Consider the following 18,512-nt stretch of genomic DNA (forward strand, 5'->3'; position numbering starts at 1 on the left):
GCCCCTCATCAGAAACGACCTTGGACCAGCCACGCAATCTCCAAGCCTCAGTTTTCTCAACTATCAAGGAGGAAGAATAATCCCTGTCTACGGCAGTTTTATTAGAATTAAATGACCACATAAGTCACTGTGTAGTTACCAATTAATTCTTTCAAGGATTTATTACAAAATGATTGAATCAACTTACCTTGAAACCTCATCTACAAACGGGATGTCTGAGCTTGTGACAGACACTGAGAATGGTTTTCTACCTAAAACCAAACACTTTACCATGTGTAAGAACTATGTTAAACATATTTTCTGCATATAACCTCATTTAGCCCAAATGAAAACCTAGAGGTACATGTTATTATCTGACTTTACAGATGCTGCAAGAGGCTTTATCCACTCTCTGTGATTCCCACCGCTCCTGAATCTGGCTTGGACTGGCTGTGGGAAAACCAAAAGCATTTTTTTTTAAACATCTTTATTGGAGTATAATTGCTTTACAATGGTGTGTTAGTTTCTGCTTTATAACAAAGTGAATCATTTATACATATACATATATCCCCATATCTCTTCCCTCTTGCGTCTCCCTCCCTCCCTATCCCGCCCCTCTAGGTGGTCACAAAGCACCGAGCTGATCACCCTGTGCTAAAAGTATCTTATTTATACACAGCTCTGTCTCTTCTCAGCCTCTTGCCTACCACCCAACCCTGTTCAGGAGAAAACCCCATTCCCTAGAATCAAACTAACCTTCTGGAAAATTTCTAAACAAGAGACTAACACAGACCCTGATTGCAGCTCTCAGAACTGCTACCTGAGCCCACCACAAGCTGGAGGGATTTCCCACTGAGGAACAAGCCCACCTGCTAGACTGCAGCCAGGAACCGCTCTGTGTGCACTGGCCGTCTGCAGGGCTTTGCTCCCAGGTACTCACAGCCGGTTACTTGCCCATCTGCTGGAGGCCGTGCCACCTTACGACTGCTCAATTCTGCGTGATCCATGAACGTGGAATAAACAAAATTGCAGAACAGAAATGCTTCTACTGTTTCTTTGGCCAACTTTTTAATAAGAGCTTAAACACCAGTTTGTAAGGGGCAGGGAGTTACCAAAAACAGAATGTCTGCTTTTAAAAATCCACCTTGAGCCATGTGAAAATAATCACGGATTAAGTTGAAAAAATCTCCTGCTGAGTTTAACAAGCAAGGCAAAAGATTGAAGTTTGTAAGGAGGAAGGAAACGCAACATTGAATCTGTCATTAAACCGCGAATCTGAATACTTGTGATTAAGATTAATCCTTGACCATCCAAAGCTCCTTAAACATACACATACATCCACACACACACACACAGACTCCCGATAAAGCATGGTAAGAACGAGGATTCTGAAGAGTAAGACAGCGACGAGAAGCAAAGTCCAAAATAGCTACACTTCTCACAAATACATCTAATAAAAGTCACACTACTGAACAGAAATGATGAATGAATAGAGAAGTACTTTCATCTAGAGGAGTGTCAGCTTACGATTAAGTAACCGAAAAGATACAGAATGGGGCTGTATATGCCTTCATACGTCTTGCACCCACCCATCTACCCTCGAAAGAACTAGGCAGGGACACACGGAACGCACGCACATATCTACATGTGATTCAGTGCTCCACCGGCTTGCACACCTAAGCCAGGAGATTCTTGTGCATCTCGGTCACTGGCAACTGGTTTTGATAAAGGTTATTTGCAGATGTGACAGGAAATGCACTGAATCTTGTACAAAGGAGTGATCCAAAGTCCTGTTACTTGTGACACTCTCCTGCCCGTTATAAGGCAGAATTGTATGGAAAAGAAAACCAAAGATGGATTTGGGTTTCTCGGTATTCAGAAGGCCCCTGGAACACTGAGGCAGGCAGACCCATAACCATCTGAGCCCCACAAACCCAGCTTCACAGCCCCTGAAACTCCATTTTTCTTTGGCCTCGTCGTGTGCTTGTCTGAACTGCACTGCTACTTTTTAGCCGTCAGGTTTAATAATCAAAAATGCTGACTTACCAAAAACTAGAGAGAAACATCGCATACTGAATAATCTCAGGGATCTGAGGTGTGTTGAACTCGAAATACCAGGAGTATCTATTTGTTTGCATCTGCTGAGGCATGGGGAAACGGTATAATTTTTTAAGACTTTCTTTTACAAAATAACCTAACAGGTGCTTAACCTGCAGGGAAAAAAAAGGATATGAATGAGATCTTCATCGTGACTGTGGATCGCAGTGTGAAGTTGATCTTCTAAGTATAATAATTTCTTGCCAATGGCTTCACATTTTTCTCCAAGTTCTGCCGAAAGGACGTAAGATTCCTGGCCAGAGAAAAAGAAAAAGATCACTCATAAACTACTGAGTTTTTCAGGGCTGTGAACACATCTGTGATTTATCCAATGGTCCACAAAGGGAAGACTCCCCTACAGAGCTGCACCAGCTCCTGCACCCCATTAGAATCATGCCGGAACCTCTGTCTCCCCTGGAGGTCGTTCTTGAGAATGACAATTTCAGGTTTTTACCGAATGATAAGCTGTGTCTACATAGCTCCACAGCTGACCTCCCTCATCCGGTCATTTCAAAGACCTATTTCCAGTACATCAACCCCTAAAGTGGATTTATCAAAGGGGAAGCCTGGGTCTTCAAGCCGCATCCATGGGCAAACTCACACTAAAATAGGAATGCTAACCAAAGAGGGACTGGGCAAGTCACGAGAGCAACTGAGCTGACCTGTGAGAACAAAGAGATGCTCCTCTAGGGGTACAGGAATCTAATAGGACACTGAACGTTGTTCGCATGCTGTCACAGTCCCTGAAAGCTAGAATATTGAGGAGACTTTAAATGCCACGAGGCGTGTGTTATATGTACAGCTGCTGCCACTGCCAGCATAGGTATTGATTTTCCCTCTCCCTCACCAGAGCGTAAGCCCCATAAAAGCAGGAAGAATGAATGTCAAGCCCCGTAAGAGCCCAGGCAATGATGTCTTGCTAGCTGCTGGGTCCAGAGCTCCCGGCACAGTGTCAGACACATGGTAGGCACATGGCATTCATTTGTTCCGTGAATGAGTAGCCAAGTCTGGGAGCTCCCTCCTTCTCAAGTGTTTCCCCTTCGTACTTGTATTCTACACATGAACCAGAAGAGAGCCTTCTTTATGTCACTTTCCTGTACAAAACCACCACATGGAGAACAGTATAGAGGTTCCTTTAAAAACTAAAAATAGAGTTACTGTATGATCCAGCAATCCCACTCCTGGGTACATATCTGGAGAAAACTCTTAATTCGAAAAGAAACACACACCCCTATGTTCACAGCAGCACCATTCACAATAGCCAAGACATGGAAGCAACCTAAGTGTCCATCCACAGAGGAATGGATAAAGAAGATGTGGTACATATATACAATAGAACCTTACTCAGCCCTAAAAAAGAATGAAATAATGCCGTTTGCAGCTACATGGATGGACCTAGAGATGATCACACGAAGTGAAGTAAGTCAGACAGAGAAAGATAAATATCACAAGATATCACTTATATGTGGAATCTAAAATATGACACGAACTTATCTATGAAACAGAAACAGACTCACAGACATAGAAAACAAACATGGTTACCAAAGGGGAAAGGGAGGGGGAGATAAATTAGGAGTGTGCGATTAACATATACACACTACTATGTATAAAATAGATACACAACAAGGACCTACTGTATAGCACAGGGAACTATATTCAATGTCTTATGATAACCTATAATGGAAAATAATCTGAAAAAGAATATATATATGTGTGTGTGTATATCTATATCTATATATATATATATCTGAATCACTTTGCTGCACACCTGAAACTAACACAACATTGTAAAGTAACTATATTTCAATTTAGAAAAGCCACCGCAGAGCAGAGTCGGAACCCTGCCCTCCTACAACCTGGTGCTAGGCCCACACTTCATTCCGTGCCCTCTGTTCTCTTATGTACCACCAAACCTGTGCCACCTGGAACGGACCCCACTGCCTTCCGTCACATGAGTCTTCCTGCCTGTGCCCCCTCCTCCAACTGTGTCTGAACCCCAGCGCTTCCTCCAAGGCCCCAAACAGTGCTTCCACCTGTAGCACAGATTCTGACATGCGTCAGTTTCTCACAAGTGATTGTAAACTCCCTGTGGGCAGGGCCTCAGGGTAATGCCTGGCATCTAGAGGGCCATGGATTTTTAAAAGAAAAGAATAAACAATGTCAAGAGAATAAGGAAAGAAAAGAGAGAATCTTAGAATAAAGGTAAAGGAAAAAAGCAGCACTGTGCTTGGCGAGATAAGCCAGACAGAGAAAGACAAATACTGTATGATGTCACTTATATGTGGAACCTAAAAAAACTGAACTTGTAGAAACAGAGAGTAGAGCAGTGGTCGCCAGGGCCTGGGGGTAGGGGAGTTGGAGAAAGGATGTTAAGAGTATGAACTTGCAGTTAGAAGATGAATAAATTCTGGAGATCTAATGCACAGCTGAGTGATTATAGTCAACAATACTGAATTACATACTTAAAAAATGCTAAGAGGGCTTCCCTGGTGGCGCAGTGGTTAAGAGTCCGCCTGCCGATGCAGGGGACACGGGTTCGTGCCCCGGTCCGGGAAGATCCTACATGCCATGAAGCGGCTGGGCCCGTGAGTCATGGCCGCTGAGCCTGCGCGTCCGGAGCCTGTGCTCCGCAACGGGAGAGGCCACAACAGTGAGAGGCCCGCGTACCGCAAAAAAAAAAAAAAAAAAAAAAAAAAATGCTAAGAGACTGGATTTTTTTTTATTGGAGTATAATTGCTTTACAGTGTTGTGTTAGTTTCTGCCACACAGTGAAGTGAATCAGCCATACGCATACACACATCCCCTCCCTCTTGGACCTCCTTCCCCCCCGCCATCCCACCCAACTAGGTCATCACAGAGCACCAAGCTGAGCTCCCTGTGCTACACAGCAGGTTCCTACTAGCTATCTATTTTCCACATGGTAGCGTATTTATGTCAAACCTAATGTTCTCACCACAAAAAAGAAATGATAAGTATGTGTCGTGACAGAGGTGTTAGCTAAAGCTACAGTGGTCGTCAATTGCAATATATAAACGTATCAAATCAACACGATGTACACCTTAACTTACACAGTGTTATATGTCAGTTATATCTCAATAAAAATATAATAAATAAACATGCAGCAAAAAGTGAGCTCAGAATTGAAAAGTAACCAAATGCAAAAGTAATATTTTCCCATCTAATGGTGAAAGTCTTAGAAGGCATACTAAAAAGAATTTTGCATAGGAAAAACAATTAAGATAGATATTCAGATTAAACTGCAGAGTTACTACAAAAACTACAATTAATGCCCAGCAAAAGCAACAAAATCCCCAGGTGTGGTGATATTTAGAAAGTCCTTAGAGGCCGTGAGTTATATAATATTATAATTGGAGTCCAAGAATAACCATTTAACCCAGATATGTGATTTAACATTCACTATACCAACTCCAGAATGCCCTAAAGTTTATATCCCAAATGGTCAACTACATCAGAAGAAAACAGCGCTGATTGGAACTACCCATAACTACCGTAAATATTCAAGAAGTCTAATAAGCTACAAAAAAATGTATGTACAAAAGAATTCTAGTGACAACAACATAAGATTTTGCAGACAAATGGACACAATTACACAAGAAGGCATGTGAAGCGTACTTGAAGGTTTGTTCAGAACTGACCATAGCAGTGATGATGAGAAAACAGCAAATACATAAAAATCACATATACATATATATTTTACTGATCCTAAAAGTAGTAACATTATCATTCAAAGATGCAGAATTATGGAGTAGACAAATTACATGGAAGTTAAGACAATGGGCAATGAGTAACGCCACAGTCACGCATGAACTAAATGAGACATGAAGAAAGAGAACATCTGGAGAAAAATGATTGACAGCAGTGAAACCACAAGTCATACACGAAGGAAAAAAATACAGTGTTCGTGGGAAAATATATATGACTGAGAATACACTTAAAAGAGACAAAAAAGCATAGAAACAGAACGTGGAACCGAGGAATGTAAAACACTCTTCGATGGAATCAAATGATTCAATCCTGATCTTAAGTCTAAAACAAATAGAAATCTAAGCTGAATTAAATCCATTTAAAATATGTCTTTACATCTTCCTCCAAACACATAATCCCCACCTATTTTCCTTTTAAAATTATGTACAAATTGATAGTGATTGTATGAATTCGGGAAAGTAATTTAAGACCATGTAGCAAAACTTTAACTGTTTATACTCTATGATCCAATATTCCCCTTTCTGGAATCTATCAAAAAGAAAATTTATATATTTAAATTTAAATAATTTTTATTAATCATTTTAAATAAATATAGAAAAATGTCTATCATATATGTTAAATAATAATTTATTATTTTAGTAATGCAAAAGTAATTGCATTGAGTACAAGAAAGAGGAAATAACATAAATGTCCAACGATAAAGGGGACAGTTAAAATAGGTCCTGGTATATTCAATTTGTATTTAGCCATTAAAACCATTTTAATACAAGAATATTTAATGATGAGGAAATACTCAAACAGGCAAAGCACTAAAATATTCACAATTATTTGAAGGGGCAGCATTATAGCACATTTTTCTTTTCTTTTCTATACGTTGTTGTATTTTCCACATCTCTGAAAAATAATAAAGAAAAAAGTTACTAAGAACACTAACTCAAGCCATAATGGAAAAGTATGGAAGAAATACAACTGAATATTTTTAAAAAACAATTTTGAAGATTAAAAAGCACAAGACATAGAAAACAAACCTATGGTTACCAAAGGAGAAGGGGGGATAAATTAGGAGTATGCAATTAACAGATACAAACTACTCTACATAAAACAGATAACCAACAAGGACCTACTGTAGAGCACAGGGAACTCTGTTGAATATCTTATAATAACCTATAATGGAAAATGTTTTATATATAACTGAATCATTTTGCTGTATACCTGAAACTAACACAACACTGTAAATCAACTATACCTCAATAAAAAAATAAAGACTAAAAAGCGCAAAGAGGCATAAGGAAACAAACTCAGCGAGATCAAGGTTCTCTGACAGTAACAGAAGATCTGATTGGCATTCTCTCGTAGGGCTGCTCCTCCAGGTTACAGAATCCCCATCAAGTTCCTGCACAAACCACTACGGACAGATGCTGATCCTGTATTGAAAGGATACCGAGTGTGACCTGGGTGAGTATTATTTGAGTGGTTTATGGCTTTACCATAATGCTCTCACAGGGAATCTTGGGAATGACATTAGTTTAAGACTTAAACTGAGAAGTGACAGCCGATGAGAGGGCAGATTTACATATTTTATCAATCTGATGAAAAATTCCACTCCATCCAAAGAAATCCCATCTGTCCACAGAGGGCAGGACTGGACCAGAGTCACGAGCATCAGGCGGACAAAGTTGTAGAGGTCCTGCCTGTGAACCCTACCCTGGAGCGGCCAGGCAGAGCTTCATTGTCATTTCCATGCTGTGCCCAGGCATGACGGAGTGTGTGTCCAGCCACAGCAGTATGGCCTTCAGAACCTTTCCTCTCTGCTGTCAAGAGACAGTTTATTACTTCTCCCCCTTGAACATGGCTGGGCCTTTAAGGATCCTCCGATGAAAAGAACACGGTAGAGGTGACATGCCTGACTTCCAAGGCTAGATCATAATAGTTGATATGTCTCTCAGATCACTTGCCCTGGAACCCAGTCTCCATGTTGTGAGGAAGCCCAAGGAAGCCCAAGCCACCTGGACAGGCCAGGTGTAGGCATCTGGTTGAGAGCCCCAACTAAGGACCCAGCCAACAGCCACGTACGGGAGGAACTGAGCCTTCAGACAATTCCAGGCTCCACCTTCAAGCTATCCAGCGAACACTCAGACATTACGGGGCAGACAGCCCTCCCCACGGATTCATGCCTATAATAAATGTTTTTTTTAAGTCACTGAGTTGGGGGTGATTTGTTATGCAGCCATAGTAGCTAAAACAGCAGGATACATGGGTATACCCCACACAGGAGCCTGCCTGGATGGACAGGACCTTTGCAAACGCTAGCAGGAAGTACTCCCTCACCAGTCCCTAGACCAACCGGATCTTGAAGTTCACTAAAGTGCTAATGCTCTGACTTGTCTCGGGGTGGGCAGCCAGCTGAGAACTGTGGCTATGAGGCCGAGAAGTGCGAGAAAGAGATTTCAATGAGTGGCCAGCGCTGTTGGTCACTGGTCCCCAGATCCCTGGCTCCTGGTCGAATGTGCAGGAGCAGATTCTGAACACCATATTTGCTTAGCATGTAACCAAGGGGACCTTGCTTCCTTCTAGCTTTGGGGAAAATGACTCTTTAGTGGACACGGCACATCACAAGAGGCAGAAGGGTAAGACACGAGTGAATTCCTGTCTCGGGATATCACACCCCCCTTGGGGGCACACTCACTGCCTGGGATGAAGGACGAAATAGCCGCCCTATTTAAATGATTGCATCCTCCTGGGAATATGAGTCTCTGTGTGTGTGTGTGTGTGTGTGTGTGTGTGTGTGTGCGCGCGCTACAGTCAACCGGGATGGCAGGTCTCTTCAGGAAGCATAAAGCCTGTTACCACTGGTTTCTCTCTTGCTGTGAGAACACTTTTCTCAAGTGTGTCCTTTTAAGCCAGTGGGTTTTAGGCTCACTCTGCAGAGAACCCCCTGGCAGGAAAGCAGAGAGCTTTACTGTCAATTCTACCCCAGTCTCTCATTTTATCCATATTATTTGTCTAAGCCAGAGTGGAAAGTTAAAAATAAAAAGGGAAATAGGAGCTACTAAAGGGCTTTTGTTTGTGTGTTTAACAGAAAGGAAACTTCTTTTCAAAAAACTTTCCTTCAATAGATCTTCAGAAACAGCGGCATTTCTCTTTAAGCCAAAATAGTGACCTGTAAGTCAGGTGCACTGCTCTGGAGGCCCCAGCTTGGGATGTAACTGCAAGAAAGTGGAGCCCCTCATTTTCGCTCCCACCTGTTTCCCAGGACGTCAAATGCCAGCATTTACAAAGGGCCACCTCAGTCAGGGCTGCTAAGAATGTCATGAGCCCGCCCCGGAACACCTTCACACCTAGAAGCAGAGGGAATTGGAGCTGGCGGGGGGCTAGGAACCTCAGCCCCATCTAGTTGAGTTCCCCCTTATACACACATTGAAGGCGTCTCCAAGAGTCCTGTGACTCGCTGAAGGTCACACAAGGGGACAGTGGTGGGTTGGGGTCCAAGATGCAGGTCTCCCCACATCTAGCCAGCTCTCTCTTCTGGATCTGACTTAGGGGGGGAAACACAGAAAGGGATCTGCGTTGGGCTGGCCCAGGGTGGGAATGAGGGGGCTACAAAGTGATGACAGAAAGAAATCAGAGAAGCAAACAGCGCCTGAAGATGTCTCTTCTCCTCCCTTTCCTCCCTCAGAACTCTGCAAAGTCTGCTCTGATTCCCAGAAGGCTCACCCTCACCCAGTTAGGTGGTCCCTCCACGACTTGGATACACATCACCTAGAAGTGGCGATTATGGTAACCAGGACAACGTGGGATGCAGTGATGAGCGAGGGACCTTTGGTCCCCATGCCCATGAAACACAAGGCTGGAAGCAGAAGACAGCAGGGGAGTGTCACTTGGGAAGGACCGTGAGTTTCTTCTTTCTGAATAAGAATATGACAGCTTTGACTGCCCATCGTTCGCATTGCCTTGCTAGATTCCCAGTGAACATTCTCTGAACCACATCCAGCAGCTCTTCATGCACGCGGCTCTTCTCAGCGTGAAATTGGTAACGTTTGCTTTCACTTTATTATTTAATTAAATGTGGCAAAAAAAAAAAAAAAACCCTACATCACTACATGACGGATACTCGAAAATTAAAATATCACCCACTACAAAGTCATTGGTATTCGCAGCTGAAATGGAGTTTTGTAGGATTTGCAAGACCGAATGGACAAAGTACAGGTTGTTCGGCATTTCAAAGTGGCTTTGAAAACCCTCCAGTCATTCGTCCCATCAGGCAGTCTTTTCAGCCATTCAGATTATTACTTTTTCTTTCTATACATCCATTCCATCGTTTAGCCCTAGGAGTAACTATTTTCCCCGTGCGCCAGAATGAAAGAAGCAGTACCGGGAAAAAGGCCTCTTAAGGAGCCTTTCTTCCCTCCTCGGCCTGGCTCATGCTCCCTCTCGCTTCCCTCCAGGCAGGCTCCTGGATCCCTGAATCTCCTACCACCTCAACTCTGCTAGGAGTGTTCCTCCAGCACCACGAACAGAACTTCTTCCGCACGTATATACCTGCCTGTCTCCCCAGCTACACGGTAGCAGAATGCGGTCCTGCCATCCCTGGAGCTCCAGTGCCACCTGCCTAGTTCTCAAAAGATGCTCAGGACACATTTGTCAAAGCAAGGAATGGAGAATTCTTTTTCGCCACGTCTCGAGGAAGCGATGCTGTTTCTCAGCCTGCCTTAGCCAAGGCCGCCTCTCACCAAGTGTGAAGAGCCTGGCAGAGACAGTAAGACCTCTCTGAACAGCTCCTTTCTCTGGAGGCAGCCAAGAGCAGCCTCGCCTGGGGTAATTCCTTGCCTCTAGGGCAGCCGGCGGGTCCCAGGCGCCTGCCCCAGCCCTTCCGCACAAACACGCCTTTTATCGGCCTCAGGAAGAGCCCTAAATCTTCCATACCGTCCCTTCACACATGTCTGATTTGGTAGCCCTAACTCGGTCAGACAATATTTCAAAGAGAATTTGCTTAACTCACCTCATGTTCAGAACCCGTAGACTTTTGAGCGTTTGGGCAGAAATTTTCAGCTGTGTTGAATTAGACCTGATGTCAAATTTCTGTCCTGCTCACCAAACTCGGGAAGCGTGATTTAAAAGAGAAAATAGGATTTCCTTTGTTGGGAAGGATTTTCTCATTAAAATGACTTTCTAAAAACATTTATCTAGAAAAGTCTATACTCAGATCCAAAAATGCATTCAGTTGCTATGCTGAGCAGATGCCTGCACACACTGGTGAAAACCACAGTCACAGACTCTGGGGCCAGGCTCAGCAAGGAGTTTTTTACTTAGTGATTTTCCCATAAACAAGACTATGCCCTTGCCTATGAAATTTGGAAAATATCAACATTGAAAGTTTTAAAACTGGAGGACATATTGAAGCTCCCTACCAAGGGTAGGGAATATATTATATTATAATAATAATTGTTTTGATAAGAACGAGTATCTGGTGAAAACATCTCACCTAGTTACATCCAGAGTGATAAGGAAATTATATATATATAATTTTTTTTTTCCCGAATAGAAAATGTATTTGGAATAGAAACTGTTTGGGTTAAACTGCTAGTCACGCAGGTACTGCTGTGGCTACCAACTTTACTTATGAAAGGCTACCACACCTAACCAAGCAACACTTTCAGAAATGTTATTCGTCAGCGGTGACCTGCCACACGTTTGAGCAGACTGGCTCCACCTTGGGTTAAGTCATTGCATCAAGAACACTGAAGTGGCTCGTGTTTTAAAATGTTGTCAAAAGTAGTTCTAAAGGCAGAGGCAGTACGATGTCTGGAATGACATCAAGTAGTAGAACGAGAAAAGCCTGATAACTGAAGTAAGAAGTCTTGCTATGATTTAAAAATTAATCTGAGGAAATCAACAAGTACCCTTCGTGTCTATATATCATGTGGGAAATGCACTGTGCTGGGTGCTGTGCTTAAGGAACCCGTCAGTACAGACGAATGGATAAACAAGATGTGGTACATATATACAATGGAGTATTACTCAGCCATGAAAAAGAATGAAATAAGGCCATTTGCAGCAACATGGATGGACCTAGAGACTGTCATACTAAGTAAAGTCAGATAGAGAAAGACAAATACCATGTCATATCACTTATATGTGGAATCTAAAAAAATGATACAAATGAACTTATTTACAAAACAGAAACAGACTCACAGACATAGAGAAAAAACTTATAGTTATCAAAGGGGAAGGAGGGGAGGACGGATAAATTATGAGTTTGGGATTAACATATATACACTACTATATAAAGCGAGAAAGAGGCATGGACATATATACACTACCAAACATAAGGTAGATAGCTAGTGGGAAGAAGCCGCATAGCACAGGGAGATCCGCTCGGTGCTTTGTGACCGCCTGGAGGGGTGGGATAGGGAGGGTGGGAGGGAGGGAGACGCAAGAGGGAAGAGATACGGGAACATATGTATATGTATAACTGATTCTCTTTGTTATAAAGCAGAAACTAACACACCATTGTAAAGCAATTATACCCCAATAAAGATGTTAAAAAATAAATAAAATAAAATAAAATAGATAAACAACAAGGACCTACTGTATAGCACAGGGAACTCTACTCAATATCTTATAATAACCTATAATGGAAAAGAATCTGAAAAAAAATATATATATATAACTGAATCACTGTGTTGTATACCTGAAACATTGTAAATCACCTATTCTTCAATTTAAAAAAAAAAGAAAAAAAAGAACTTGTCAATAGTTCCCATGCTTGCCAGGACCCATGTTCCCATGCTTCCCTGTGGTGTAAGGGAAGGTCCCCACCTTGGACATCCCACTCTGTGTCCAACTACCCTGCTCGGATCCTTATTTTCCTTGGTCGTGTAATAAGGAATCAGCAATAGTTGCCTATCCCTAAAAATGTCTAATTCCTGCAATGAAATTCACAGGCTACATCATAAAGAAAGGACAGGTGACGGAGCAGTCTGCATTTACAGACTGCTGAGCCATAGAAATACTTAAGTTTAAAAATCAATTAAAATCCCTGCATGCGCACATACATCCTTACCCACCAAAGACGCGGCTTGAGCCTCAAGATGTTTGTTCTGTGGTTAAGGTTCATTCCCTCTCCTATAGCTTGAGGTAAACCAGATGTGATTACCACCATCCGTGAGCTTAGCTGATGCATTAAAGCATTTCCTTAGTTCGCTATTAAAATCACAGCCTTAAATATGTTTCTCTGGGCTGTTTTCCAAAATATTTGCTTGGCAAATACATTCCAGAAATGTTATATGGTTTTCCCTTTTTTTAATTGCCCACATAAAGAATATTTACCTCAAACTCCTGTCCAATACCACAAAGAGTATCTTTCACATCTATTTGAAATAGCTTTTGTAAGTATGCGTGTTTTCACATAAATGCTGAGTTCTGCAGTCATAATGTAATGCCAATAAGCAGAGAGGCACACATTAAGACACTAACGGTACATCATTACTACTCCATATAATACAAGTATTCATCCAACTATTCAAATTATATGGTTACACCCTCAGTAAGTGGGCATTTTTTTTTAAAGGCATCCAGATGTTGTCAGTGGTAAGGAAAGCATCCGAAATATTTAGATGTCTTTAGATCAGAACGAGCAATGAATTGTCTTCAAGTATCTGCACGCTTATTACAAAGAAAAGTTCTGAAGCATTAACAGAACCAAGGATATGGATGAAAGAAGAAATGGCCTGATAATTCATGTATGCTCATCGGCCTGTGGTTTCTAGTTCACGTGAAGGGCGAGCTTCAGAAAGCTGTATTTCCTATTCCATGATCACGTGAGAGAATTTGGTCTGCTTCCGTTTCACACCAATGTTGTGTAAGGCCAAACTCTGTTAGAATCTTTGGAGGAAAAATCTATTTGTAAATGAGATTCACAGCATCAGCAAATACCTAAACAGTCTCTATTTAGCACAAGGGTTCGGATTCTGGGGATAGTGACATCAAACCCTAAGACCTTTTTGTATGAGGAAATGAAGACAGAACACCTTTGGGGGCACTGCATTTCAGGGGATGTGCCCTGCCAACGGCCTGTTGCTCAGAAATACTGAACTACAAGGAGGACAGAATCAAATACCAACTTTCATCTGTGTTCATCTTAGATTAAAATTTTTTTGAATTTCTAAATGCTTTTTGTGAACTATGCAACTATGAGATGACTAGAATGACTGCTTTTAACAGACTGTTAGTTCACTTTCCAGAAAAGCCTGGATTAAACATCTCTCAGCTACTCAAAGGAAAACACCGCATATTCGTTAGACCAGCCGCCTGTGCTGTTAAGTACCATAACTCAATCCTCACCAGCCAGCCGGTGACCAGCCTCTATCCACCCCTCAGTGTTCATCAATGAGTGACAAGGAATTTCCAAGGTGAAGGAGGCTCCGAGGGCCCCGAGGCTGTCTTCTTCAGAAGCACAGAACTATTTTTAATTAGTGGAAGAAGTCACAGTTAGGCCCTGGAGCAAAGAAAGTGGTTTCGTAATTTTCCAAAAGCAGGGAAAGCAGCGGATCCGAGGCACCCATTTAGTCTCCTTGGGCAGGAGGCTGGCAAGCTAACATTAATTAACTGAGAGAACCGGCATGAACCAGTTAACTGAAGGCCCAGAAGCCTCTTCTTCCCACCTGCCAGGTGTCCTGGGCTCTGCTCCGCCGCCCCCCCCCCCCCCCCATCAAAGGCAGGGGCCAAGGCCAGGGCCGGGACGTAGCCTGTGAGCCTGCCAACTTCCAATCCTATTGGTGGAGCTGTTTCTAAACCTATTGATGCCCAGTCGCACTTAAATTAATTACATAATTAAAATAAATACTATGTAAAGCAATGAAATGTTAGTGGGAAAAGAAGGGGAGTTCTTGTCTCTACATAAACCAAGTTGAAAACCTTGGGAAAACTCAACAATATTTAAGAGAGGGAGAGAGAGGGGGAAACTGAGGACTATTTTGCAAGTGCTCTTGAAATTTCCAGTCCTCTTTAAAGAAATGCAAACTGGTAGTTGGAGATGGTGCATTATTGGTGAGGGTTCTGCAAGAACGGCCACGGGAAAAGCCATTCAGGAAGACCTATACAAACAAAAAGCCTTGGTCTTATAGCAAGCTTAAAAAAAGAAAGTTTAAAAGGCACATGTATCATTTTTTATGATTCTCTGGCTTTTTCATTCATCAACCAATTACCAATCCTGATGGCAGCCTGATTGCTTCTACTGCTCTACTCTTGGGCTAAGGAGGATGGGTTTGCAACACGAAATACTAAATTGTAGAGAAGGTGGAATTTCTCTTCACACCCAAGCTTTTTGCTTTCTCCCCAGAGACAAAAAGAGTAAAAGCAGCTGATGAGCGAGTGAGCAGTCCTCCCCACCCCCGGGGGCTGTCTCATAAGTTCCAAGGTGTAAGAACCGTCAAGACGCGTAGTTCAGGACCTGCTCTTTCAACCCCGCTTCGCTGGGGGGGCTGCTGCCCCTCTGAGAGCTCAAGGGAGCCGGGAAGTGAGAGCAAAGAGAGAGAATCAGGTCTGCATCTGTCAGGACCAAAGATGAAGCCCTTTGACCACTTCAGATGTTTCTAGAATTAGAAACCAGTTTAAGATGGTGAGGACACACATCTTCACCCCAGATCCATTTTTCCAGCTTTCTTTTCTTGTGAAATGGAGTAAAAAGGAATTGGGAGACATCAACAATCATTTCTGGAGACCCATATAATAAATAAAACTGGAAATTAACTAGACTTCCATAAAAAAATAAAAATGAAAAACATAAAGCTACCCTGTGTCTTATCGCTAATTCCTTTCACCGCAGACATCTTAACCCTGGCTACTCAAATCCTGCATGAGATGGCTCAAAGCTGCTGGATCTTTTTTTGGCCTCTTTGAGCCTCTTTGGTGGCAGCTACTGGCTGGGAAAGGAAGCAGCTGGAGGCTGGGAGGGTGACGCTGTCCAGGGGAACTCTGCGGGAGGGGAGCCCACTCTGTAGTAAAAACAGAAAGCACCCCAGCAGCGCAGGCTGCAGACAGGAAAGAGACAATTACGCAGGTATAATGGCCAGTACAGCGAGTACAAAAGAGCAACTTCAGAGCAGAGGAAGCTAGCTCACTGATTTCCCCAGCTCCTGTCTGGCCCCCATGCAATTTCTGTAATGTCTATAAAGCAGAGGCAAGGGCACCTGATCGTTTCCAGGGTCTGAGAAAAGGCTTGCAGGAGAGCTGTAATGAAACTGAAAAAGAAGAGGGCTCTCACCATTGGGGAAGCGCAAGAGAAAACTGGCCCTTCGCCCTGTGGCTGACTTCCTCGGTAACAAAGCTCACAGCAAATTACTATGCCTTAATGGGCCCAGCTGTAAAATGGGGAAAATGGTGCTGAGAAGCCCGGTGGGACCCTAAACACAGCAAAATCTTTCATTAATGACGAAGCACTTGTTATAACCAGCGCAATCAAAATGCACGCACCCACGTGGGGCAGACGCGCACAGGGAAGGCTTTGAAAATCCATCTCCCTGTGGACCTTCCTAAGGAGTCAGCAATTTTTCATGGAAGATTCGGGTTAAAAAGAAATTGACTGCCTTCGGGGCATCATATGCTTCAGTAGAGAAACCCGGGCAGGGTGGCCAGACCCAGCAGGGAGTTCCAGAGCCAAACCAGCTCACAGCTGCAAAGCAAACAGACACTGTAGCCACGGGATAAATACACAAGGACCCAGCCTTCAATGACTCCCTAGAAACCGAGGCAGGAAAACAAAAACACCTTCCGAATGAGACCCTTGGTTACAGTTTGCGCCTTCAGTAGCCTGAGATCGGCCATCCAAATACAAACACGACTTTTCCTTTATTAAGCCTTTCTTTTCTTGAATATCTTCCACTGATTCATTGCTCAGCGCTGCTTCTTAATAAAGGAAGCAAGGTATATTATTTTTAAAAGGTCTTAAAGATTCTTGTGACTGCCGGAAAGAGTGATAAACACACACACAAAACATTATTTAAGCCTCTACTATGTACGTATCGCTCACTTTTTTTTCAAATTGGGATATAGTTGCTTTACAATGTTGTGTTAGTTTCTGCTGTACAATGAAGCGAATCAGCTGTACTGATACATATATCCCCTCCCTCTTGGACCTCCCTCCCTCCCACCCCACGCCCACCATCTCGGTCATCACAGAGCACCGAGCTGAACTCCCCGAGCTACACAGCAGGTTCCCACTAGCTATCTGTTTTACACATGGTAGTGTATTTATGTCAATCTCAGTCTCCCAATTCGTCCCACCATCCCCTTCCCCGCTGTGTCCACATGTCCGTTCTCAACGTCTGTGTCTCTATTCCTGCCCTGCAAGTAAGCTCATCTGTACCATTTTTCTAGATTCTCCATATATGCGTTAATATCCCTTTAGATGCTATTTTATTTAAATCTTCACAGCCGCCTCATGAGATAGTTTTCATTATCCTCATTTTCTGTTTTGTTTTTTTTAGCAGATAAGGGAATGCGCTTGTACACAGCCCGGCAGCCTCAGCTCTGCTCATTCTGCTGTACCGTCTTCCTATAGCCCTAAGACAAGGGCAGCCAATTCCAACATCTGTAGCCTCACTTTTAAATAGGGAGATGTTATTTTTTTAAATTATAGTCACTTTTGTAACATTACATGCAGTAGAGTTTGGGGTGTAAAGTTACAAATTTAGACATACGCACACAGTTATGCAGCCATTGCCACATTCAAGATACAGAACAGTTCTGTCACACACTGCCCCCCACCCCAGTTCCTTCATGCAGCCCTTTGTGATCGGTCCCTTCCCCCCAATCCCAATTCCTGGCAACAACTGATTTGTTTTCTGTTTCCACAATTTTGCCCTTTCCAGAAAATACCTACCATCTTAACATTCCTGCCGCTCCCGAGTTCAGAAGATGCCCGCCTCCCTCTGTGAATATAAACCCAGAAAAGCAATGCAGGGACAGCACATGGGACGGGAAAGACACAGGATGGGAGATGGCACTGAGCTGGCAGGAGCTTTCAAGGCCCCTCATCTCTCTCCCACCCCCAAAACTACAGAACATCCTCAGCGCTTCAGCTGGTGGAGCAGAGCTGGGGGCTCAGTCCTGGAGCTTGAAGAGGCAGCCACTGTGCTCTTCTGCTCTCTCAGTCACAGCCCGCACCTCCTTCCCACAGAAACTTGAAGAATCATTCTGTGATAAAGCTCTACGCCATTCATCCTTGACTCTGATTTTCTTACTTTTAAGCAAACAAGCTGTTTTCCTATAGCCAGATTGGCAGGTGCTTACAATCTTATAGAGGAGGAATAATCCTCCTATACTTAGGAGAGTCATCCCCCAGAGAGCCTGGAGGGACACATGGGCACAGCGATGAGGGAAGGAGGGAAGGAAGGAAGAAAGGAAGGAAGGGAGGGAGGGAGGGAGGGAGGGAAAGAAAGAAGGAAGGAAGGAGGAGGGAGGGAGGGAGGGAGAGAGGGAGGGAGAGAAGGAGGGAGGGAGGGAGAGAGGGAGGGAGAGAGGGAGGGAGGGAGGGAGAGAGGGAGGGAGGGAGAGAGGGAGAGAGGGAGGGAGGAGACTCCACCTACAAGGTCCGACCTGCTGAAGCAGGCATGACCTCCAGAGGTGTTCATTGCCCCAGCAAACCCCACCATGTACCTGGCTTGGCTCCTGTCCTGGCACTGAGCTCCCGGGAGCCCCCTTTGGAGAGC

General features: G+C 43.5%; 1 protein-coding gene across 2 annotated transcripts in view; it reads right to left on the bottom strand.

Annotated features, from left to right (window-relative positions):
- The window catches only part of DISC1 (DISC1 scaffold protein), a 347,388-nt gene that overhangs the window by 11,989 nt on the left and 316,887 nt on the right, over positions 1-18,512 (bottom strand). The window contains exon 12 of one of the 2 annotated variants that reach the window (XM_067711093.1): positions 2,211-2,329. In XM_067711093.1, coding sequence (XP_067567194.1) covers positions 2,211-2,329 — 119 coding nt within the window. Of the gene's footprint in view, positions 1-2,210; positions 2,330-6,494; positions 6,697-18,512 lie in introns of those variants that run through there. The other variant, XM_067711094.1, reaches the window with a different exon arrangement.

The sequence above is a fragment of the Pseudorca crassidens genome, chromosome 16 (genome assembly GCF_039906515.1).
Source record: "Pseudorca crassidens isolate mPseCra1 chromosome 16, mPseCra1.hap1, whole genome shotgun sequence".
NCBI lineage: Eukaryota > Metazoa > Chordata > Mammalia > Artiodactyla > Delphinidae > Pseudorca > Pseudorca crassidens.